Source organism: Ambystoma mexicanum, chromosome 14 (assembly GCF_040938575.1).
Source record: "Ambystoma mexicanum isolate Mex_15411 chromosome 14, UKY_AmexF1_1, whole genome shotgun sequence".
Lineage (NCBI taxonomy): Eukaryota > Metazoa > Chordata > Amphibia > Caudata > Ambystomatidae > Ambystoma > Ambystoma mexicanum.
Genome location: NC_090940.1, coordinates 668093101 through 668117270, shown reverse-complemented (window position 1 = coordinate 668117270; position 24170 = coordinate 668093101). Strand labels below are relative to the sequence as shown.

Below are 24170 nucleotides of genomic sequence, written 5' to 3'. Positions count from 1 at the left end.
CACACACAAATCAAATGAATGAACTGTGGGCAGCTGTTACTTCCTGAATAACCTCTGGCCAGCGAAATCGCGATCTTGAAGTAGCATGCTCAGTCCTGGCATGCTCAGTCCTGGCATGCTCAGTCCTGATGTCTCCTTCAATACCGCAAAACAGTGCTGGAGCTGGTGGGCAACATAATTTCATCAAAGTTCTGACTGGCTATGAGCCCAATCGCCACTCAGCCTATTGGGAATAGACTTCTATAGTGGCTCAACTAATCAGTGCTTTTTTATTCAGAAAAGACACTCTTGTGTTTATTGGAATGTCTATGAGCATTTCCACTAGAAAGTATTCCTGGATTTTCCAATGTGGGTCCATCTCTGGTGTTCAGGTGCTGGAGCATGACTCATTCGCTCTCTGCTCACTTTGAGAGCTCCTCTGTAAATAGTCACCAAGACTTTGAGTCAAGAGCTGAGAATTTTCAAAGCTGTGTGTTCCATAGCTTCTTCCTGGTCCGCCTCTCCAAGGCGTGATTATGTCACGGGAATTCCCCTGCACACCGCACTCTCCCTCCTCTTGTGATCTACTCGTGCCAGTTATATACAGATCTCTTCTTAAAGAGATATTCTTTATGGAAGGCAGTCCCATATATGCAGATACCTTGGGTGGTCTAGAGAGTTCCTCGTGGGAATGAGAGTCCTTGTCCTCTAAGGGTGAGTCACTACAAGTGAGGTCCCACTTGACCAGACCCCTAAGAAGGGTCTTCCAGAGCAGGCTCACTTCCCTAGCCTCAAAGGGGCTGGCTCCCCACTGGGGAGAAGGGACGCATACCTTCAGTTCATCACAGAACGGAAAGGCCCCTTGAGGAACTCATTGATCAAGTGATGGGACCACAAAGAAGACATGGAAGACAAGTGAGTATAGCATGACGTAGCCGCAGCATGCACTCTGATGGAGGAATGTGCCAGGTCTGACTTAGCCAAGGATAGCAGACATGGGAGGACGTCCTTAGGCTGCATGTTGAAAGGGTGAAGGCCAGCGCTGTACACCAGCAAGAAAACGGTTTCCATTTACTCCTGTAACAGGCAAGCATGGAAGGAACGTGGGCTCTAGCTAGCATGTCTTTACAGTCTTGTTGCAGCAGAAAATCACTGAATTCAAGGAGCGTAAAAGCCAGGCCATCGGGTTGAGAGAGGCCGGGTCATGGTGTAACCATGTGCCGTCATCGCTCCTGGAAAGAAGATCGCACAGAGAAGGCAGCTTCATCAGTGTGGCAGAAGACAGGATGAGGAGGTCGGAGTACCATAACTGTCTCGGACAGGCCAGACCACTAAGATCAGTTTGCTCTGAAACTGTCTGAAGACACCCAACACCTAACCCAGCAGGAGGATCAGAGGAAAAGCCTTCAGGAATTTCCCCGCAAAGGGGAACGTGAAGGCATCTTCCAGGATCTCCGGTTGAGGGAACCTGCTGGCAAAAGCGATACACCTCCTCTTGGCATGGGTGGCAAAGAGGTCAATTTGCGGGATGCCCTATTGATGGAAGATTCTGCAGAGGTAAGACTCCTGGAGCTACTATTCATAACAGGGGCTGAGTTTCCTGCTGAGGGAATCCGTAATTGTGTTCTGAACACCCGGTAAGTGGAAATGAATGAGGAACATGTTCTAATCCAATGCCCAGTGACAGAGAGCCTGGGCCTCTGCCGACAGAGAGAGAGAGATCTGGTGCCCCCCTGCTTGTGGATCTAAATCATTGTGATGGTGTTGTCTGTGAAGATCTGGACCATCTGACCACTGAATTGAAGAAGGAATTCAGGGCCCAAACATGAAGATTGATATGAAGAGCCTTCTCCTTGTGTGTCCAGAGACCCCTGGCAGGCAGATTCCCTGTATGTGTGCCCCAGCCCTTCAGGGGTGTCCACGATGACTGTGGCTTGATGTGGGGGGAGCCAAAAGGGAGCGCCCTGGAATGGATGAGCCTGGACTGACCTCCAGTGCAGAGAATTTTTGAGTTGCCTCATTAGAGGGATCTTGTCCTCCCAGGAAAACGAGGCCTGCAGCCAGCATGCATCAAGGACCTCCTGCAGAGGCTGCATGCGGAGCCTGCAATGTTCAAGGAGAAGGATGCACAAGGACAACATCCCTACTAGGGATTTCAGGAGCCGGACTGAGGCCGTCAACGTATAGGAAACTAAGAGGACTTTGGCAAGAAGACACCGCACTGTCTCCTCCGAAGGAGTGGCAATGCCGGAACATGTGTCCAGGTGATCCCCCAAATACAGCACTTGCTGATTCAGGGTCAGACAGCATTTTGGAAAGTTAACAGAGAATCCTAGTGACTATAAGCATTGGATAGTTCTTGCGGTATGGCGGGTAGCTAGGAGAAGGGAATTGACTCGCACCAGCCAGTCGCCTTGGTACGGGTACACATCAACTCGAGCGACAAAGGTGTTCAAACACCGGGGCTAAGTATATGGTGAACATCCTCGGGGCTGACCGAAGGGCAGTGTCTTGAACTGAAAATGGTGATCCGCCACTGTGAAGTATAGGTAGTGGCAGTGTTTTTGATGAAGAAGAATGTGGAAATACACATCCTCTAGATCTAAGGATACCAGAAAACCCCCTTCTTGAAACTGAGATAAGACATGCTGTAGAGTCACCATCCTGAAGGTTTGGGCTTTGAGGAATTTGTTGCGGACCCGAATGTTGAGGATTGTCCTCCAGTAGCTGGAGGACACTCCTTGTCCCTGCTGACCTGATGGAACTCGTTCTTTGTCTCCTTTTGACAGGAGCGAATGTACTTTCATTAGGAGCAGGGGCACATTCTTCTCAACCTATCCTATGGACTAATCGTGGGCGGTCTCTTGACAAATTCCAGCGTGCGGCCATGCTGAATGAAGGATAACACCCATTCGTCTATGGGGATAGACTTCCACTGGTTGACGAAATGAGAAAGCCTCCCTCCCACCGGGGTGTGAAAGTGAAGGGCTGGTCCCGAGATGGGTCAGGTTTGACTTATAGGTGTGCAGCACAGAGTATGATTGGGTACGGTATGAGGGGGAGCTGTACAAGGGCCGATAGTCTCTTGATGTCAGAGAGAAGTTTGACTTTCCAGATCGAAAGGACTCACAGCATTGTTGCAATGTGCCCAGGGAACGTGCTGTTTGTGTCTGCCTTAACGTTTTGTAAGGTGTCGTCCATCTTATTGCCAAAAGAAATCCACACCATTAAAGGGCATGTCCACCACCTTGGCTTGAACTTCCGGCTCGAAGTTGGTGGCCTTAAACCAGCCTTGCCTACGTAAAACAGCACCATTGCCCAGATGTTTGAAGCCGCTGTCTGTAATACCGATCGAGAATGAATTTGCATGGGCCGAAGCAGGGAGAAAGCCTCCTCTATTTTACTATCCAGGAGGAATTCGAGAATCCGACCCAACTCGAACCAAAGTTCTCTGTCCTTTCTTGACAGGATGACCATTTCATTGGCTGCTTTAATGATGGTAGCAGCAGTCATTATAATATGCTTGCCAAATGCATCTAGATGATTGCCTTCTTTGTTGTGGGGGCAGCGTATGATGAGGAGGGTTGCACAAGCATTTTGGGCTGCTGCTGACACCACAAAGTCAGGACTAGGTTGTGACCTGAGGAATTTGGGTGCAGAATCCAGAACTTTGTATTCTTTGTCAAACCTCTCTTGGAAGGTACAGACGAAGGATGGTCATTGTCAACGGACCGTCCTCTCATATGTGTTCCAGCACTGGAATTGCGATCACCGATTTCCTGGGTTGCTCGTGCCATTGGTAGTGGAAAGCCTATTTGTTCTATTCCTCGGCAACCAAGCCAAACATTTTTGGAGCCATTGACGTTAGGGAATGAAAGGATCTGATTTCATCTGGGGGAGAATCAGGAAAAGGAATATCATCTGCGTGACCCACAAGCGTCATGTTGTGTGGATGGGTCAGGAAGCCTGTGTTGCAGTTTGGACACCAAGGACTGCACCATAGTTAGACTGTCCATGGAGATGTCTCTAGTAGGCTCCACTGAAGTGGGGCCTGCATTGGAGGTGGGCCAGATGAAGAGGAAGGAGGCAGCCCCTGCAGGTACTGTAACCACCATAGGGGGGCATGGCTGACTTAGAACCAGACTGAACAGTTCCCAACTCCACAGTCTACATTCTGTCCTTGGAGATTCTGCTCAAGCACGGTGCTGAAGAGGCCGGTGTAGCCGGGGTGACTCCAAGGGCCAGTGGAAACAGATGTGGAGTCCTAGGCAAAGCAGCCAGCACCGACGGTGGTTGCAGGGCACCAATTGTAGACAGAAAGGAGGTGATTATCAGCGCTGAGGACTGACAGCTGGCATGGAGTCTTGATAGCCGATGATGTCGATGAAGTAGGTGATCTTGCTTTGTGCACCATTGACGTGGTAATAGTCGAAGATTTTGTCAATGGGCTTATAGTAAAACTTTTACTCAGGGTCGTAGACGGGGTCGTTGATGAAGACCTTTCATGAGTCGTCGACGAGGACATCCCCTGACTTGTCGACAGAGTCCTGGACGAAGACCTGTTGACTTGACTCCTGAACAACGATCTGCCGTGGGCTTTTGACGGAGGAGTAGACAAGGAAGTCGGCCTGACCTGTTTACCTGTCGAAACTGTCGATGAGGAATGCTTCTTAGACAAAGACACTGAAGCAGCATTTGACGATGTTGCTGAAGTCGACATTGAGGTCATTTTGTCAGAGGTCGACTGGACCTTTTTAGCTTTCCTACCACAATAGGTATCCTTGTGTGACCTCGACCTCTTTGAAGAATGAATAAGCTTGACTCGTCTGCTCTGTCTGAGGGAGGCATGACTCCAGAAAAAAGCCGAGTCAGAGGCCACAGCGATGTCATTGAGTCAAGCCATTCACCTTCAGCGGCGGTCCTGGAGAGTTATATTAGAACATGACGGACAGACTGCGCAGTCCTGGATGTCGTGTGCCAGGTGTAGGCAGCAGAGGCAATCCTTGTGGAGATCTTCCACATAGACATTCTTGAGCTGCATCCGCCACAGGCTGTAAAAAGACTCTTCTGTTTGGCGTTCACTGTTAGGAAAGATTTATCCTTTGGCAACTTTCCCTCCATAGATTTATGGACCTCCAAGCTTTTTGTTTTTGTTTTTTAACCTCCCCTGACTTTTTTGCACTTCCCGGCCTTTTGCTAATTTGTTACTGGGAAACTAATCAGTCCTTCAGACTATCAGTACTGAAATGCTATTTGAAACTTACACTTTGTAACTTTTTAACACTGCACACAGAATCCTACAATGCAGGGCAATGGGGATACTTTTGTAACACCCTAGCCTTTTACACTTGGGATTTTTGGTTACTTTTATATGTTCCTAAAGACAAGCTGGTGGCAGCAGGTAGAGTTATACACTCTTGTTTCGTTATAGTGTGCACATTCGTGTTGACCGCGTATGGCTACTAAACGTGGCTAGTGCCCTAAAATGGCAGTGTCAGGAAATGTGTGCTTGTGCTTTGGCCATGTGGTTGTTTGGCCTTCTTCCTGCCTTGCCAGGTCAGGAAATCCCATATAAGGCCATGCACCTGCCTAGGAAAGCTGCTTTTTCCCGGGCTAGTGATAGCTCTGTGTGTGCATGGCTCAGGAAGTGCGAGGGACTGTGTGACCTATTCCACATTCCTGGAGCCAGAGAGTCTAGGTGTAGAGCTGGAGTGAAACCAATAGTTGTCCCTGATTGGACCACTACTGGCTGTTTGAATGGTGCATATCCTTACCATTGTGGGCTTGGACTTGCTTACAGGCTGGATTTTGGATAAGAAGAGGACTTGGCAGCCATTTCTTCAGATCAGCGTTGGAGCCAAGAATCCGTTGTAGAAGAAAAGCCAACTGAGAATCCGAAGAAGACACAATAAGAGGCCCAGCATCCCGTCCTTCGTCTGGCCCGGTGAAACCATGTTGGGCAAAGGCATTTATCTGCAAAGGCCCTGAGCGTGGTTCAACCTCTGGACTGGTGGGACCAACCTGTCTTGATGTGGTCTCAAGGATCCATCCATCCTGAGCCTTCAGAAGTGAATCTGGACCACCTGGTGGACTGACCCGCTCTCCAGTGGGCTACCTTACTAGAACCAGAGCCGTTTCACATTTGCAGTTGGAAAGTCGGTGGTCGCTCCTGGGCACACCTCTCACACAGATCAATGGTGGGAAAAATCAACATCCAGTCTGCCCATCCTTTCCTCTGGGAAAATTGGAGTCAGGTCAGTAAGTAAATGCAAAGCATTTGTCTCCCCATGTCCTCCGTAGGATAACATTAAGAACAAGTCTCTTTGTATCCTTGCATTCCACTGCCTTTTGGCCGTTGCACCTGAGCAGCTTTATCTGAAAGCTAAGAACACATTTTAATTTACCAGTAACTTTGCTGCATCTCTTTGCTGCTGTTCTCTTGAACAATTTCCAACACAAGTACTTTACTTGCATCAGATACATTCTGGGGAGACGCATTGTGACCCTTGGGCACCAAGTCCCACTCTTTGTAGGGATTGGACTTCTGATGTTGGGGCACATTTCCTGTGGTTTGGTTCCATCTTACTGCATCACTTACTTGCCTTCTTTTTGGGTGACATTATCACCTGCTTGTTTCAGTTTTTAGTGTGTGTTTGAGGACTAGAATAAATATAGTATGTGTGTACATTCCTGTCTAAATTGAATGATTGTGTGCTTCGCTGTGGGGACTCATTGTGAACAAACGACCCCACTCGCACTCTCCTGCTCGCCATTGCTACCTTGGTTGGGTTATGGTTAACCTCTCAGGGATCGCCAGATGTTTGTTTATTATTATATATTGAGGTGCTTTCATGATTGAGTTGGAACGGTATCTAGTCAAGCTATCGAAAACAATTCCATCGAATTCTATACCATCGAAATATAAGCATCGAAAAGCATTTCCATCGAAATGCCTTTCCATTAACTATAATTCGATGGTATATTCGAAACTAGGGTTAGGGGTGAGGGTTAGGGGTTAGGGATGGGGCTAGGGTTAGATTAGGGGTTAGATTAGGGTTAGGCATTAGGGTTAAGGTTGGGGCTAGGGTTAGATTAAGGGTTAGATTAGCGTTAGGGTTAGATTAAGGGTTAGATTAGGGTTAGGGTTGGGGCTAGGGTTAGTTTAAGGGTTAGATTAGGGTTAGGGTTAGGGTTGGGGTGTGGGTGTGGGGGTTGGGGGGATGGGAGGGACTCCCCCAATATACAATTTGTTTTTAAAATGTTACAAGGAGCTGGCCAGTGCCGAAATTTCAGCACTGGGCAGCTCCATGTAAGGTTTTAACTATATGAAAATACATTGAAATGCTATCTTTTACTTGTAACTGTGCATTTCCATTGAAATCAGCCCATTTATATTTTCGATGGTAAACAATGCTTTTTTTCAATGGTGTGAAATTTTAATGCTTTTTTCCGATGAAATGACTAGTAATCAGAACTGTGTGGGATCTCTGCGGACACTCTGTCAAGCAAACCTTTATCCGTTGGCTTCAGAGCTCCTGCCCATTTAGAGAGATTCGTGGTTTCAATCAGTTGAACTCAGCAGGGTATTTTTCCCGCCTAAGAACTGATGGCGATTGAAATACAGATGAAGTCATCAATGGCAGAGCCTGACTGGTAAACATTCTAAAATGCAGATAGTAAAACCATGCAGCACATTATCAGCGGGAAGAAACAAGTGGCTTTTAAAAGTAAAGAGCAGGCATAATCACACACCACAAATGGGTCCTGGAAAGAGCGCAATTTTGTGGAGGCGTGAACACCGGGCTGAATAACACACCACCAGGCGTCCTTACGCATTTATATAGATGGGAGTCTGTGTACAAGCAAATCAAATATCCACATTAAAGCAGAAAACAACCTTTGTAAAAAAAGAAAAGGAAGGAAAACACACCTCTCTTGCTGAAAGCAGAGCCCTTCTTAATGCCAAACCCCAGGGCCAGAGGTGACACAGCAGCAAATGGAAGTAGCTAAACCCTGAAATACTGTGGATTTGACTTAAAAACCACTTAAAGAGGTTTTGGTTCTCAACTGGATAATCTATTACCAGAGTAAGAGCAAGTGCCATGAAATTCTGGCCAAGAGTGAACGGGAAGGAGGAGGATAGTCGGAAGGTCTACACTTGTGAGGGGAACAGTAAAGCCAAGGCTGGCCAAGGGCTCTTACTTTTAAGAGATTTCAAAAACCACACCTGTGGCACGAAAGAGCACACTGCTCTGAACACCTGCTGGAAGTGTTCGCAGGAGCCGTCTGAGAAACATCTGAATTAAGGCAAGACCCCACTTCCTAAGATCTGGGGCGCCACGCGCTCCACCGGACAACGACTACATTGCAAAGATTAGACATTGCGAGACAGCGACTCATCAAGATTCTGAAATTACTGGTTTATTAGTAATTCAAAGAGACCTAGGATAATTAAGAAAGCCTGAAGAGTGAATCATTCAGTGCACTGTTTAAGACACTTTATAATGCAATGAACAGAATTATAGCCAATCCCCAGCCCTTGAAGAGCTTTGAGAAACAGATACCTGCCACTTGTAATTTATATGTCCTTCTTTCTTAATCAATGGAAATTTAAACAGAAATATCCCTTTAGAAAGTTTATCAAAGAGCCAGAAATAATTAGAGAAGAAATAGACTGGTCACAACGCGCTCCAGAATCTTTCCTGGCAAGAGGGACATGGAGCTTAAATTCAGCCACTAGTACATCATTTTCAGAATTCACTGGGTTCTGCTGATACTGTCCAACCAGTCACCACTGGACCGACACCTGGGGCAGTGACTGAAAGAATTTCAAGGTTAGCTAGCATCACTTTTAAATATATTTCACTACTATTTTTGAAACAAATATCTGGATTATGCACAGGTCAGGAAAAACTGGGTGACCGGGTCTTAACAATAGCTAAGAAGCAAATATTTTTTTTTTTAAACTTTGGTTTTATTAGCATTTTTAAAGACAAAACACAAAAAAACAAAAAGTGCATGAACCCCGAACCCCCCCTATCGTTGTCGCCCCCCCTCCTCCCTCCCTCCCTCCCCAAGTCCAATTCAAACATAACAACTGCAAGGAAACCAGACTTTCATATCGTGCCCTCAGTCTTTGAAGCAGCGCGACACGTGACCCGCATTATATCTGGCTTGAGGCCGATGTCGCCCCGGGTCGTGGGAACCCCCCACTGGGTGTATACCTATTCAGGGACGTTCGCGCCCCGGCTATCCGGGGGTGCCGTCCCGACACTAATGGACGTCCCATCCCCATGTCTGCTGGACCCCATACCAGTCTGCGAGAAACGAACAAGAGTCATTGTTCACCAGGGCAGTCAATTTGTCCATCAAGAACATATTCTTGAGTTTTTTCATCCATTCGTCTTTGGAAGGCGTTTCCGGGCTCTTCCACTTCTGGGCCAGGGCCACTCTGCCCGCCCTTAACATACTTTCCACCATCCTTGGATACCGGTACAGTTCTGCCTCCTCCGGAGGGAGGCCCAGCAGCATGGTCAGCGGGTTGAGAGGAAGAGAGTCCTCCGCTATCCAATCCTTCACGATTCCCAGTAGGACTGCACTTTCGGGCATAGCCACCACATGTGGCCTCTGGTCCCTGCCTGGTCACAGCCCCTCGGGCAGTTTGGTGACACCCCTGTGAACATTTTCGAGAGTTTTGTCGGGTCTCTGTGCCACCCCTGCAGGATTTTGAAGTTATGTTCCATGTCTGAAGTAAAAAGATTGAGATGAAACGATATCTTAAAGATGCGAGCCCAGGCATCCTCAGATATCTCTTCCCCTGCCAGATCATTCCAAAACCCATGAAAACCTCTCCTAGCCTAAAGGTTATGGGTGTTGAGGACTGTGTACATGCAGGAAACCGCGCCCTTTCTGGAAGTTGCTGAGTCGAGGAGTTTCTCGAAGGGAGTCAATTGTCTCCGAAGGTTTGGGCCCCATGCGGGGTTGCTGAGGATACCCTTAAGACAAAGGTATTCGAAGATGGAGAGGGACCCACCTCCCAGCCCATCCCTGAGGTCCTCATAACTCAGGAACTCGCCCTCTCTGAACAGTTGGCCCGCCCATTCCAAGCCCTTGTCGGACCAGCTCTGGGATTGGCTGAACCCTCTGCTGCCCAATTTCAGAAGGGGCCCCCACAAGGAGGTCATAGGGGACGGCCAAGATGAAAGATGAGCTGTTCGAGGACACTCCCTCCAGATCTCCCAAAGAACACCTAGGGTCGGGTGGGACAGTACGTGTTTCGGAATCAACTTGCGAGGGGACCATAGGAGGTCTCGGACCTTGAGGGGGTGGACGTCCATGTCCTCCAAATACGACCAATATGTTCGCAAGCCTTCCTTCATGTGTTCTAGGAGGACCCGTAGTTGTGCTGCGTGGTAGTATATCTGGAAGTCTGGGAGACCGAAACCCCCCTCCTCCCTTGGAAGCATCACGGTGGCCCTACCGACCCTCGGGGTTCTCCCCTGCCAAATGAAGTCTCTGACCCCTTTATCAAAGTCTATGAAGGTTTGGGCGGGTACCCGGGTAGGGAGGGCCGTGAAGAGATACAAAAGCCGGGGTAGTGTATTCATTTTTACCGCCGTCATCCGGCCATACCAGGAGAGAATCATTTTTCCCCATCTCCTCAGGTCAGAATTGATTTCAGATAGAATGGGCCCGTAATTGGAGGTACCCAGTTCCGATAAATCCCTAGTGAGGAGGACGCCCAGGTATTTAACGTTGTCCTTACAAACTGCTATCCCGTGAAATCTGGGCAAGGGGTCCAGTACCGGGTCCACCAGGCGCATTGGGAGGAGAACGGACGTAGTCGTGTTAATCTTCAGGCCCGAGAACCGCCCGAAGGAGATGACCAGGGACAGAAGGGGAGGGATCGAAGAGGCCGGGTCCACCAGATATGCCAGGATGCCATCGGCAAACAGGGAGAGCTTAAATTCCACCTCCCCACTTCTAATACCCCCAATGTCTGGGTGGGATCTGACCGCTATGGCCAAAGCCTCCATTGTGAGGACATATAACAGGGGGGAGAGAGGGCAGCCCTGTCTAGTTCCCCGGGTAAGAGGAAAGGATTCTGAGAGCAAGCCGTTTACCTGGACCCGTGCGGTAGGAGCTCTATAGAGGGCGACCACCCAACTCAAGATGTGCGTCCCGAAGCCCATTCGCTGGAGAAGGAGGGACATATATCTCCACTCAACTCTATCGAAAGCTTTTTCCGAATCCAGTGACAGGACGCATGCATCCAGATTCGAATTTTGGGCAAAATGTATTAGGTCTATTGTTTTACGGATGTTATCCGACCCTTGTCTGCCCCTTATGAAACCCACCTGATCCCCGTGGATTAGCTTCTGCATTATCCCCTCCATCCACCTACCCACCACCTTGGCCAGAATTTTGACATCAATGTTAAGCAGGGATATTGGCCGGTAAGATGAGCATTCCCTCGGGTCCTTACCTTCCTTGGGTAGAACCACTATAATGGCTCCCATCATGGAGTCGGGGAGAGTATCACCCTCCAAGACCGAGTTGAAAACCTTCGCCAGGTAGGGGGACAAGGATGAGCGAAACCTCTTGTAAAAATAAACCGAAAAACCATCTTCCCCCGGGGAAGTCCCCACCTTCATCCCGCTAATCGCCTTCTCCACCTCTTCCTCGGTCACCCGACCCTCCAGCCCCGCGGCCAACTCTCGGGGAAGGGACGGTATCTGTATGGAGTCGAGAAACTCCTCGATCTGGGCATCACCCCCTTCATATTCCGAGGTGTATAACGACTCGTAATACTGGCGAAAGGCTGCACTTATGTGGGGGGTGTCATAACCTAGTGTTCCCCCACTGTCCCTCACCTCCTTCACCATCCTACTTCTCTGGACCTCCCTCAATTTCCAGGCAAGGATCCTATCCGCCCTGTCCCCCTTCTCGTAGTATCTTTGTCTGACCATTTGGAGGCTCCTCTCCGTTTTGTGGAGGAGCAGGTCTTTTAATTGGAGCCTATAATCCTCCAGAGTGGCCACGTCCCGGTCCAAGGTCTGTACTGGGGACCCCCCCGGTTGCAATCTTTTTGCTCAGAATTCTCTCCTGGGTCTCCCTCTCCCTCTTCTGTCGAGAACCCATTTTGATGAGTACCCCTCTCAGGGTAGCCTTAAAGGCGTCCCAGAGGGTGTGCGTGCCCACCTCCCCATTATCGTTGAGCTCAAAGAACTCTGAAATGGCCTCCAGGACAGCCTGGGTGTGTACCTCGTCTCTCAATATGGTGTCGTTACATCTCCAGCGTCCCCTCCGTTCTCTACTCCAGTCCCCTGCCAAAGTGACTCTGACCAGATCGTGGTCCGACCAGGGTAAGGGGTCTATACTGTAACCTCCTGTGTAAGGACGTAGTGTCTCGTCCACAAGAATATGGTCTATCCTGGAGAAGGCTTTGTGAGTGGAGGAATAATACGAGAAAGAGGGAGTACCCGTTCGGGGGGTGGGCATCGTGTCCACCAAGCCCAGACCCTCATTCACCCTCTAAAAGCTGCGTGACACGGTTTCTTCTGCGGGCCTAGGGTTTATTGTGCCCACCCGCTGTCTGTCTCTGGATGGTTCCAGGACCATGTTAAAGTCACCTCCCACCATCAGTGGGCCCTGGACAAAAGTTTTCAGCCTTTCCCCCACTTCCTCCCAGAATTGGACCTGGCCCTCGTTTGGAGCATATATTGCAGCCAAGGTTATGGGTGCGCCCTGCAGTGAGCCTCTTACCAAGAGGTAGCGGCCCTCAGGGTCTCTGACGATGGAGTCTTTCTCGAATCCCAAGCCTTTAGCCAGGAGGATAGCAACCCCTCTTTTCTTTCCTTTGTGGGATGCATAGAACATCTCCTCTATACCGCCCCCACGCATCTTGGGCTCCCTCCCCCTCACCCAGTGCGTCTCCTGCACGAAGAGTAGGTCCAGCTCAGCCCTCCTAAACTCTCTGCTAATTAGGGATCTTTTTGTGGGGGTGTTGAGGCCTCGCACGTTCAGGGTCCCAACCCCCAGGGCTGGTCGGTCGTCAGCCATAATCGTTGTCTCCTTCCCCCTTGGGCACCAGTGTCGCGTGGTCGTTCCCTCCTTGCTTGCTAGGTTTCCCTGCTTGTACTCTTTTAGAACATTTCCCCAACTTGCCCCCAACTCGATCCCTACCCCGAAGACCCCAACTTGTGTACGAACCCCCACCCCCCTCCATTCCTGGATATTTGGCTGGACCACCAGCCGGTTCCCTTCGGCCAGGCGTAGATAACAAAGCACACTAACGTGAGCCCCTCCCGCCCAACTCATCCCCCCTCCCGCACACCCCGGCTCGGGTATTGCTTGAGGAGGAACCGGAACTGTTTCCCCCCTCCCGGTTGACTGGGCCCGAACCATGGACGGTCCGGGCTACACCGTCCGCCCCGTGGGCGACCGTTCCCCGAGCCCAGGATGGAGTGTCACACTGCACACGTGGTTGTGGCCCCCCTGGGCCCCCTTATACTTGCAAATAGAGAAGTTGCAGCAATCGAAGCATCCCCATAGTCCGCCTGTGTTTAGACCCGATGATTCTCGTGGGGTCACTGTTATCATCCTTCCGATTCGGCTCGGTCTTCCTCCATTGGAGCCGGTGGTGTATTCAATTTCTTGAACTTCCTAGCGCCAGTTTTCCTCCTTCTGGAGTTGGACTGACTGGGGGTGCCCCTGCTTAGCGCGTCCGGGCCAACTGGGCCCCTCCTGGGGGCGGGATCACCCACGTAGTCTTGAATAGCGCCCTTAATGTCCTCTTCCGTTACCAGCGTTGTGCGTTGGCCTGAGTATTCAAAAGACAAGGAGAAAGGATATCCCCATCTATAACAAAAGCCTTTCTCTTTCAGAGGTTGTGTCAGGGGGCGGCACATCCTTCGTTTAGCTAGAGTGTAAGCTGAGAGATCTTGAAAAATAGAGATTTGGGCGCAGTTATAAGTTATCGCCCCTGCCTTCCTTGCAGCCTCCTGAACTTTGGCCTTGTCGGTGTAGTAGTGGAAACGAGCCAGGACCGCTCTGGGGCTCCCCGACCTTCCCCCGGCTCTTTGCACCCGATCGAACATGAGTTCCGTTGTCATTTCATCAGCGAACAAGAGGGTGATGATGTCTCTCACCACTCTTGTCAGATCTCTCTCCGTTTCGCCCTCCGTTTCCGGAATCCCAAAGAACCTTAGATTGTTCCGTCTCTCCCTATTTTCATAGTCGTCCATTAGCCTGGCTCTCTCCTCGTCCCTCTTTTCCAAAGCCGCGAGCCGTGTACCGAGTTGAACCTCCAGGGATGTAGAGGACAATTGATAGTTTTCCACTTGCAGGACTCTGTCCTCGATTTTGTCTACTCTTTGGTCTAATTTCTCGAACTTCTGGGCGATATCCGATCTCATTTCTCTAATCTCCTGGAGGATGGAGGCGAAGCCTCTTTCCATTGTCATTGCAGGTTGGCTAGCGGGTTCTGGGTGGGCCATGGTTCCGGAGAGAGGTGGGACCTCTGTAGCAACCTCTGTCTCTCAAAAGCCAAACGTTTGTAGGGTCTTCTTCCAGCTCATGGGGTGTTACTGGTTTCCCACTCTGGGGTCCGCTGCGGTCTGGGGGGGTCCTGTGTCGCCCCGGGGTCGGGCCGTCGGACGTCGCACCAGCGGTGTTTATGGGCAGCGGGTTATACAAGAGCTTGTGGGGTCCTCCTTCAATCTGTGAGGGCGCACTGATCCCCAGCTGTGCAGTCTGTTTCGATTTGGTTGGCCCTTGTGGGTGTGTTATGCTATCTCGGGGACGTGTCGATATGCGTTGCTCGGGTGGGGTTTGCCGGATCAGGCCGTAACTCCCAAGAGGGATGGGATAGTCCCCCCAGGCGGGCACACGCCCCGCCGGCTACTGGTGGGGGCCTCTCACCTGGGCCGTCGAGTTGCTGTCGCCCCCCAGAGTCATCCCCCCGGGGTCATCTGCTGCGTAGTGGGACCTCGCCCTGCCGTGTCCACGGAGCACTATCTTGGATCTGGGTGGGATCCTGGCCGAGGCCGCTCACCCCTTGTGTGCCTCTGGGGTAGTCCTGTGTGCTGGGTAGCCCCGTGTGAGGTGGTAACGTCGGTAGTTTCAGCGCCCGTGGGAGGGGGGCCGATCCGCCACTCAACCGAGGCGCTGCGGTGTTGTGGGGCTCCTCTCTTGGGCCTCCTCCGGCGGGGTCCAGGCCCCGACGCTGTCTTCCTTTTTCCCACGCCGCCGCACTGCGGGACTCGGGGCCGGGCTGGAGGGACGGCAGATCCTTCTGTTTGTGGTCGGGTGGGGGGGGCTGTCGCAGGTCCCCCTCCAGGGAGCGTCTCTCCCCCAGCACTCGCCTTTCACGCCTGGGACCGGGGTGGGGCCCGGACCGTCTCTGCAGCCTTCTCGATGCGGAGGCCCCCTCCGCCTCTGGAGCCGCCGAGCGTGGTGTCTGTGGAGTCGCACACCTCCGCTCCCTGAACTCCGGTTCTGTGTGTGCCTCTCCTCCGGCGGGGTCCAGTCCCGACGTTGTTTTCCTTTATTCCCGCGCCGCCGCACTGCGGGATACGGGGCCGGGCCGGAGGGGTGGCCGATCACCCTGTTTGTGGTCGGGTGGGGGGGGCCGCCGCTGGTCCCCCTCTGGGGAGCGTCTTTCCCCCAGCACTCGCCTTTCACCCCTGGGGCTGGTGGGGGCACGGACCGTCTCTGCAGCCTTCTCGGTGCGGAGGCCTCCTCCGCCTCTGGAGCCGCCGAGCGCGGCGTCTGTGGAGTCGCGCTCCTTCGCTCCCTGAACTCCGGTTCTGCTTGGAGTTGGGAGCCCGTTCCATCAAGCGGGGACGTCACGGGGGGTTTAGCCGCTCCTGCCTCACGTTATGTTCGCTCGGGGGTATCTCGGGGGGGGGCTCAATCCCCGAAATAGGCCCAGCCTCGGCGGGAACACCGCAGTCAGGCAGCCATTGCCTGTGCGCCCCCTGGTGGCCCAAGAAGCAAATATTAATGCTACAAACATTACATACATCTTGTCCAGGGAGACGACTCCCCACTCAACTCTTGCCATGGAGGCTGTGTGAGATTCGCTGACGGCACCTCCGTAGAGTCGATTGGGGAACGTAACAGCCATGTACTATGGCATGACAGGTTCTTTCCTCAGATATAACGGCAACATGCAGCACGATGCATGATGACGTCGAGTCTGAACGACTGGAGCTCTTAAGAGGATACAAGCCTTTTTAAAGCTCTGTACGAAATTAGTAGAGTCCCAGATTATGCCTGACCAAGGTAACCTTCTGAAAAATACTAAGTAAGGATTCTTACTTTTTTAATACACTGGCAATTTCTATTTTTTGTGTTTGGTTTATACAGCGGAACTTGAGCTAGGAAGCAATTATCATTATAATGTTCACACATACCTCAAATGTTTTGCTTTCCATTTTCTCTTGAGAAGCCGCGACTATTTGAGGAACGTCTGCCTTCTCCTCAGGCACTGGGATCTCTTTCTCCTTTTGAGATTCTTCCTGAGGAACCTGGGGTTCTGCTTCTTTGGGGGGCTCGGCTCTTTTGCTCAGATCTTCTCGTTTAGTGGTTTCTTTTTCAGGGGCAATGTCTTCCTGAGTTGTGGAAGGAGTTTCGTGTTTAACTGATTCCTCAGGAAGTAACATCTTGGATGTTTCTTCTTTCTGGTTGACGGACACCTGTCATGTTTCGGAAATAAGAAATAGTTTAGTCATCATGCAGCATCCTTCATGTTAATTTTCGGCAGATTTTATTTTTACATTATTGTCCGTTTTTTTCTCATTGTATTCATTATCCTGATCTTGTCTGCCTCATTTTTATCGAAGCACCTGATTGCATTTTAGTCTTCCACTCATCTCTTTTTATTGCTTTTCCTTTCCCCTCTTTTTTCAATCTTTAGAATTCACTTTCTACATTGCATCTTTACCCTTTCCCATGTGGCTTTTGTTTCTTGCTTCATCTGCATTTGTTCTCTATATTGACTCTCTTTAGTTCCTTACTCCTTCAGAGTCATCAGTATTTCCCCCTTTTTCTGCTGTTTTCTTTTTCTAGTTCTGTTTACATTTGTTTTACAAACAAGAGTGTGAGAGGACAGGAGCTAGCTCACTGCCAAAGCAGATGCCAGGGGGAATTTGACCACACGAGCAGGCTCTAATAAAGGTTTCTAGCGCTGTGGGTGAGTGCAACAGATAATCAAGTTACTCGAAACCTAGGCTCTATCTAATGATCCATGGACATGTTCTATGGGCGAGTGTTTCTCAAAGCCTAGGCTCTATCTAATGATTCATGGACATGTTCTATGGGCGAGTGTTTCTCAAAGCCTAGGCTCTATCTAATGATCCATGGACATGTTCTATGGGCGAGTGTTTCTCAAAGCCTAGGCTCTATCTAATGATTCATGGACATGTTCTATGGGCAAGTGTTTCTCAAAGCCTAGGCTCTATCTAATGATCCATGGACATGTTCTATGGGCGAGTGTTTCTCAAAGCCTAGGCTTTGTCTAATGATCCATGGACATGTTCTATGGGCATGTGTTGCTCAAAGCTTAGGCTTTATCTAATGATCCAAGGACATGTTCTATGGGCGAGTGTTGCTCAAAGCCTAGGCTCTATCTGATGATCGAAGGACATGTTCTATGGGCGAGTAATGCTCAAAGCCTAGGCTCTATCTAATGATCCATGGACATGTTCTATGGGCGAGTAATGCTCAAAGCCTAGGCTCTATCTAATGATCCATGGACATGTTCTATGGGCGAGTAATGCTTAAAGCCTAGGCTCTATCTAATGATCCATGGACATGTTCTATGGGCGAGTAATGCTCAAAGCCTAGGCTCTATCTAATGATCGAAGGACATGTTCTATGGGCAAGTGATGCTGAAAGCCTAGGCTTTATCTAATGATCCACGGACATGTTCTATGGGTGAATGCAACAGATAATCAAGTTTCTCAAAGCCTAGGCTTTATCTAATGATCCTTGGACATGTTCTATGGGTGAGTGTTGCTCAAAGCCTATGCTTTATCTAATGATCCAAGGACATGTTCTATGGGCGAATGCAACAGATAATCAAGTTGCTTGAAGCCTAGGCTTTATAACATGATCCAGGGACATGTTCTATGGGCGAGTGTTGCTCAAAGCCTAGGCTCTATCTAATGATCCATGGACATGTTCTATGGGCGAGTAATGCTCAAAGCCTAGGCTCTATCTAATGATCGAAGGACATGTTCTATGGGCAAGTGATGCTGAAAGCCTAGGCTTTATCTAATGATCCACGGACATGTTCTATGGGTGAATGCAACAGATAATCAAGTTTCTCAAAGCCCAGGCTTTATCTAATGATCCATGGACATGTTCTATGGGCGAGTGTTGCTCGAATCCTAGGCTTTATCTAATGATCCGAGGACATGTTCTATGGGCGAATGCAACAGATAATCAAGTTGCTCAAAGCCTAGGTTTTATCTGATGATCCTTGGACATGTTCTCTGGGCGAGAGTTGATCAAAGCCTAGGCTTTATCTAATGATCCATGGACAGGTTCTATGGGTGAGCGTTGCTCGAAGCCTAGGCGTTATCTAATGATCCATGGACATGTTCTATGGGTGAGTGTTGCTCAAAGCCTAGTCGTTATCTAATGATCCATGGACATGTTCTATGGGTGAGTGTTGCTCAAAGCCTAGGCTTTATCTAATGATCCAAGGACATGTTCTACGGGCGAGTGTTTCTTAAAGCCTAGGCTCTATCTAATAATCCATGGACATGTCCTATGGCCAAATGCAAAGATAATCAAGTTGCTCGAAGCCTAGGCTTTATCTAATGATCCAGGGACATGTTCTATGGGCGAGTGTTGCTCAAAGCCTAGGCTCTATCTAATGATGCATGGACATGTTCTATGGGCGAGTGTTGCTCAAAGCCTAGGCTTTATCTAATGATCCATGGATATGTTCTATGGGAGAATGCAACAGATAATCAAGTTGCTCAAAGCCTAGGCTTTATATAATGACCAGGGACATGTTCTATGGGCGAGTGTTGCCCAAAGCCTAGGCTCTATCTAATGATCCATGGACATGTTCTATGGGCATGTGTTGCTTAAAGCCTAGGCTTCATCTAATGAACCAAGGACTGTTAGGGAGAATTCTCTGTAAAGGCTAATTTCCCAAACCTAGTGAGTCCCCCAGCAGCTCTGCTGGATTTTTGGGGTTTATTATTTTCTCCTGCTAAGAGTGAGACTCTTTTTACTCCCATTCTTAGACATTATTTGAGGTGTTCCTTTATCTTTCCATGTGTTTTATGGGCTATGGGGTCTTTTACTCCATAGGGTCTCATGTGTTTTTAATGTGGGTTACACAGCACCCTCCGTGCCGTAACCCAGGGGTGTCGTAGCGACCCCCCAACATAGACTCCATACCCTGGGACTGACTACTGTCTCCCAGGGCATGTTAAGTCACCATTGGCTTTACTGGTCCCAAATTATGAACAGAAACCAGTACAAACCATCATATTGTGGACGTACTGGTCGGGGCAATTCGATTGCCCCGGGGTCTGTTTTTTCGAGGGGGCACGTCTCCGTCTCCCCTGATCGAGTTTTGGCTGGTGGCAGTGGATACTACTTTTTATATTCGACCGCAAATATATCTCTATGGGATTTTCCCAGTTCGAGGCTATCAACTTTAATTATTTAATTCTTATAGCCTCGAACATACAGCCGGTTTATTTATTTAATATTAATTCACTGGTTGGTATTTTTTGCCAGAACTCGATTCTAAAATGGCGTTTGTGTTCTCTTCTGTGACTCCAACCCAAGTCGAGCCCTTTGTTCCACTTTTTGGCGGGCTTCTCCACAGAAGCCTCCAAAAGTGGTGCCACTCTGTCTGGGTACCACAGGGGGAGTGGGAGGGGGTTTAGGCACCCTGGACTCAGTTACCTTGGTAACTCAAGTCGCACTCTTGTGTTATTGGCCCAAGTGGTGAGCCGGCCGGCTCACCACTTAGCATGTTTGTTTGACAGCTAGGCTGAGTGAATGGGGTTGTGCTGCATAAAAGCAGGCTTTGGGGACTGGAACTTCAGAAGTCGCCACAGGACCTAAGAATCCGAGGAGGGAGAAGCTGAGCCTACCTGCAACGACGACACCACCGGTGGAGCCCTGCTGAACCGTCTCACCACTTTTCCCAACGACAGAGGAGATCTCCAGTCCGGAGAGTCTTCTTCCTTTGACTGGTGGGGATAACCAGTTGTGCCTTCTTTTCACCTTCCTGGAGCATCTTGTTGCCGACCTTGCCCGTGCCAAGCACCCCGGCAACCGGAATACCATGGCTTACCACTACCGCGAAGAGAAGGGTAGTACCTTTTAACCGAAAGAACTCCGCGGCTGGTTTCTTCCCTGGCAGGGCAACGACCTTCTTCTTTCCTCCACGGCGAGACCTCCTCTTCCTCTGGACGAAACACCGACTTGCAACCGCTGCCAGGAACAACTGCCCCCGCTGGAGCTTCCTTCACCCTTAAGGTACTGTGTCCCGCCTGGCTTCCCTTGCGACAGATCGTTCGGGGTGACAGTAAAGCCTCGACTTTCTAACCTGGGCTGGCCTGGGACAACCTAGCTAACTTTTCCTGACTTTAATTTCACCCTTTTTGTGCGAACTATCTACAAGACTCTTTGGGCATAACCCCACTGTGTGAACCTGGACCCCTTCTGCTTGCTCTCTCCAAGAATGGGCCTTGCAATTGACTTCCTTGCTCTCCAGTAGAACTCTGCCTATCCTGCCTTGCTGTGGTTCTTTTAAAAGTATTGAAACTTGTGTGCTTCCATGACTCTGCCTTATTCCCTCCCTTTTTTTATAACTTATTAGAGTGCCATCTTATGTTAAGCGCTCACCTCTGTCTGCAAATAAGCGGTGTTTCTCACTAAGACTTGTCTAATAAGTAATTAGAGTTGTATATATATAATAGTGACTGTGTGCTGAATTTACTTACCTCTTTTGTGCTAGTGTAATTTACAAGTGTGTCTTTAAATAAATAATTATATACTTTTACACCAAAGCTCTGGTCAGTGTTTGCTTGTGCTACTGTATCTCTGTACCTATTGTGTATACTCTACATACTGCCTAACTCTTCTTGAGGGAAGTCTGACTGCTCAGCCACAGCTACGAAGTGAATCTGTGTGGTACAGACTGCTAATAAGTGGGTTTACTGCCAAACACCTGTAGTCCTAAATCTTTTGCAGTGGTCCCTAAGGGAACTGCACAGGTTTCTGCCTAACACAGACATGTTCTATGTGCGAGTGCAACAGATAATCAAGTTGCTCAAAGACTAGGCTTTATCTAATGATCTAAGGACATGTTCTATGGGTGAGTGATGCTGAAAGCCTAGGCTTTATCTAATGATCCGTGGACATGTTCTATGGGCGAGTGTTGCTCAAAGCTTAGGCTTCAACTAATGATCCAAGGACATGTTGTATGTGTTGAGTGCAACAGATAATCAAGTTGCTCAAAGACTGGGCTTTATCTAATGATCCAAGGACATGTTTCATGGGTGAGTGCAACAGATAATCAAGTTGCTCAAAGACTATGCTTTATCTAATGATCCAAGGACATGTTCTATGGGCAAGTGTTGCTCAAAGCCTAGGTTTTATCTAATGATCCTTGGACCTGCTCTCTGGGCAAGTGTTGCTCAAAGCCTAGGCGTTATCTAATGATCCATGGACATGTTCTATGGGTGAGTGTTGCTCAAAGCCTAGGAGTTATCTAATGATCCATGAACATGTTCTATGGGTGAGTGTTGCTCAAAGCGTAGGCTTTATCTAATGATCCAAGGACATGTTCTATGGACAAGTGTTTCTCAAAGCCTAGGCTTCATCTAATGATCCATGGAAATGTTCTATGGGCGAGTGTTGCTCAAATCCTAGGCTCTATCTAATGATCCATGGACATGTTCTATGGACGAATGCAACAGATAATCAAGTTACTCAAAGCCTAGGCTTTATATAATGATCCAGGGACATGTTCTATGGGCAAGTGTTGCTCAAAGCCTAGGCTCTATCTAATGATCCACAGACATGTTCTATGGGCGAGTAATGCTCAAAGCCTATGCTCTATCTAATGATCCATGGACATGTTATATGGGTGTGTGTTTCTCAAAGCATAGGCTTTCTCTAATGATCAATGGACATGTTCTATGGGTGAGTGTTGCTCAAAGCCTAGGCTTTATCTAATGATCCAAGGACATGGTCTATGGACGAATGCAACAGATAATCAAGTTGCTCAAAGCCTAGGCTTTATATAATGATCCAGGGACATGTTCTATGGGCGAGTGTTGCTCAAAGCCTAGGCTCTATCTAATGATCCACAGACATGTTATATGGGTGAGTAATGCTCAAAGCCTATGCTCTATCTAATGATCCAAGGACATGTTCTATTGGCGAGTGATGCTCAAAGCTTAGGCTCTATCTAATGATCCATGGACATTTTCCATGGGCGAGTAATGCTCAAAGCCTAGGCTCTATCTAATGATCCATGGACATGTTCTATGGACGAGTGTTTCTCAAAGCCTAGGCGTCATCTAATGATCCATGGACATGTTCTATGGGCGAGTGTTGCTCAAAGCCTAGGCTCGATCTAATGATCCCAGCACATGTTCTATGGGCGAGTAATGCTCAAAGCCTAGGCTCTATCTAATGATCCATGGACATGTTCTATGGGCGAGTAATGCTCAAAGCCTATGCTCTATCTAATGATCCATGGACATGTTCTATGGGTGTGTGTTTCTCAAAGCATAGGCTTTATCTAATGATCCAAGGGCATGTTCTATGGGCGAGTGATGCTCAAATCTTAGGCTCTATCGAATGATCCATGGACATGTTCTATGGGCGAGTGTTTCTCAAAGCCTAGGCTTTATCTAATTATCCATGGACATGTTCTATGGGCATGTGTTGCTCAAAGCATAGGCTTTATCTAATGATCCAAGGGCATGTTCTATGGGCGAGTGATGCTCAAAGCTTAGGCTCTATCGAATGATCCATGGACATGTTCTATGGGCGAGTGTTTCTCAAAGCCTAGGCTCTATCTAATGATCCATGGACATGTTCTATGGGCGAGTGTTTCTCAAAGCCTAGGCTCTATCTAATGATCCATGGACATGTTCTATGGGCGAGTGTTTCTCAAAGCCTAGGCTTTGTCTAATGATCCATGGACATGTTCTATGGGCATGTGTTGCTCAAAGCTTAGGCTTTATCTAATGATCGAAGGACATGTACTATGGGCGAGTGATGCTGAAAGCCTAGGCTTTATCTAATGATCCATGGGCATGTGTTAGGCGATCCTCTGCACACCGATCCACTGCACACCAGAACACTGCTCACATTTCCCCAACACCTCCCTCCAGGGTTCGGGGCTCATGTGATTCGGTTTTCCCAAAGGACCGAAAGCTCCGTACCAGGTATGATTTACGGGCCCGATTGCAACCCTTCCTGCACTGGCAGTTGCCATGGAGAACTTACAGCAGAAGAGGCGGCGTTACGTCTCCACGCCGATCGTTCACTTGCTCATGTGATCCAGAGTGCCATTCCTCACGTGACCTTGGTGGACGTCACATGATCCCGAAACGCTCAGTATATAAGGCTTGAGACACGGAACACTCATTGCTTCTCAGCTGTCTTCAGACCCTGTTTGGCGTTACGTTTTGCTTTACTGTTTACCTTGATCTCGGAACTTATCTTGGACTCCTTCGGATTACCCCTTTGTACCTTTGCTTGGAACTGTTTACCTGTTGTTGGATTTTGGACACGACCCTGACTTGCCTTTGGATCTTCCCTTGGTACCTTGCTGAACTCCTACGCAATTTCCCTTTTGGAATTCAAGTCACGCCTTCAGTCCTACAGGTGGCTTATCCTGCATCCACGCTTTTCTACGGTCCTATTGTTCTAGGGACCGCCTCATCTGAGTCTCGAACCTCCCTCCTAGGTTTCCTGGGTCTTCCAAACACCAGATAGGTAAGACTATTCAGATCCTTTGGTTAACGTGATATATTGTAATTGCCTGGTACTTAACCTCGTTCTTTTTGACAGCAGCATCGGTGTTCCAGAGGTTCCGTGGATCCGGGAAGTAACATCTCCCACCTGTGGCCCCAAAGGTCGCACAGCAGGTTTCTTTTAGTTCCCCTGTGCGTCACTTGAGGACGGAGGTT

At 49.1% G+C, this 24170-nt stretch overlaps 1 protein-coding gene across 8 annotated transcripts in view; it reads right to left on the bottom strand.

Moving 5' to 3' along the window:
• SYNE2 (spectrin repeat containing nuclear envelope protein 2) overlaps nucleotides 1-24170 on the bottom strand; it is a 1840150-nt gene that overhangs the window by 794792 nt on the left and 1021188 nt on the right. For all 8 annotated transcript variants that reach the window (XM_069638223.1, XM_069638224.1, XM_069638227.1 and 5 more), the window contains one exon: nucleotides 16398-16679. In XM_069638223.1, coding sequence (XP_069494324.1) covers nucleotides 16398-16679 — 282 coding nt within the window. The remainder of the gene's footprint in view (nucleotides 1-16397; nucleotides 16680-24170) is intronic.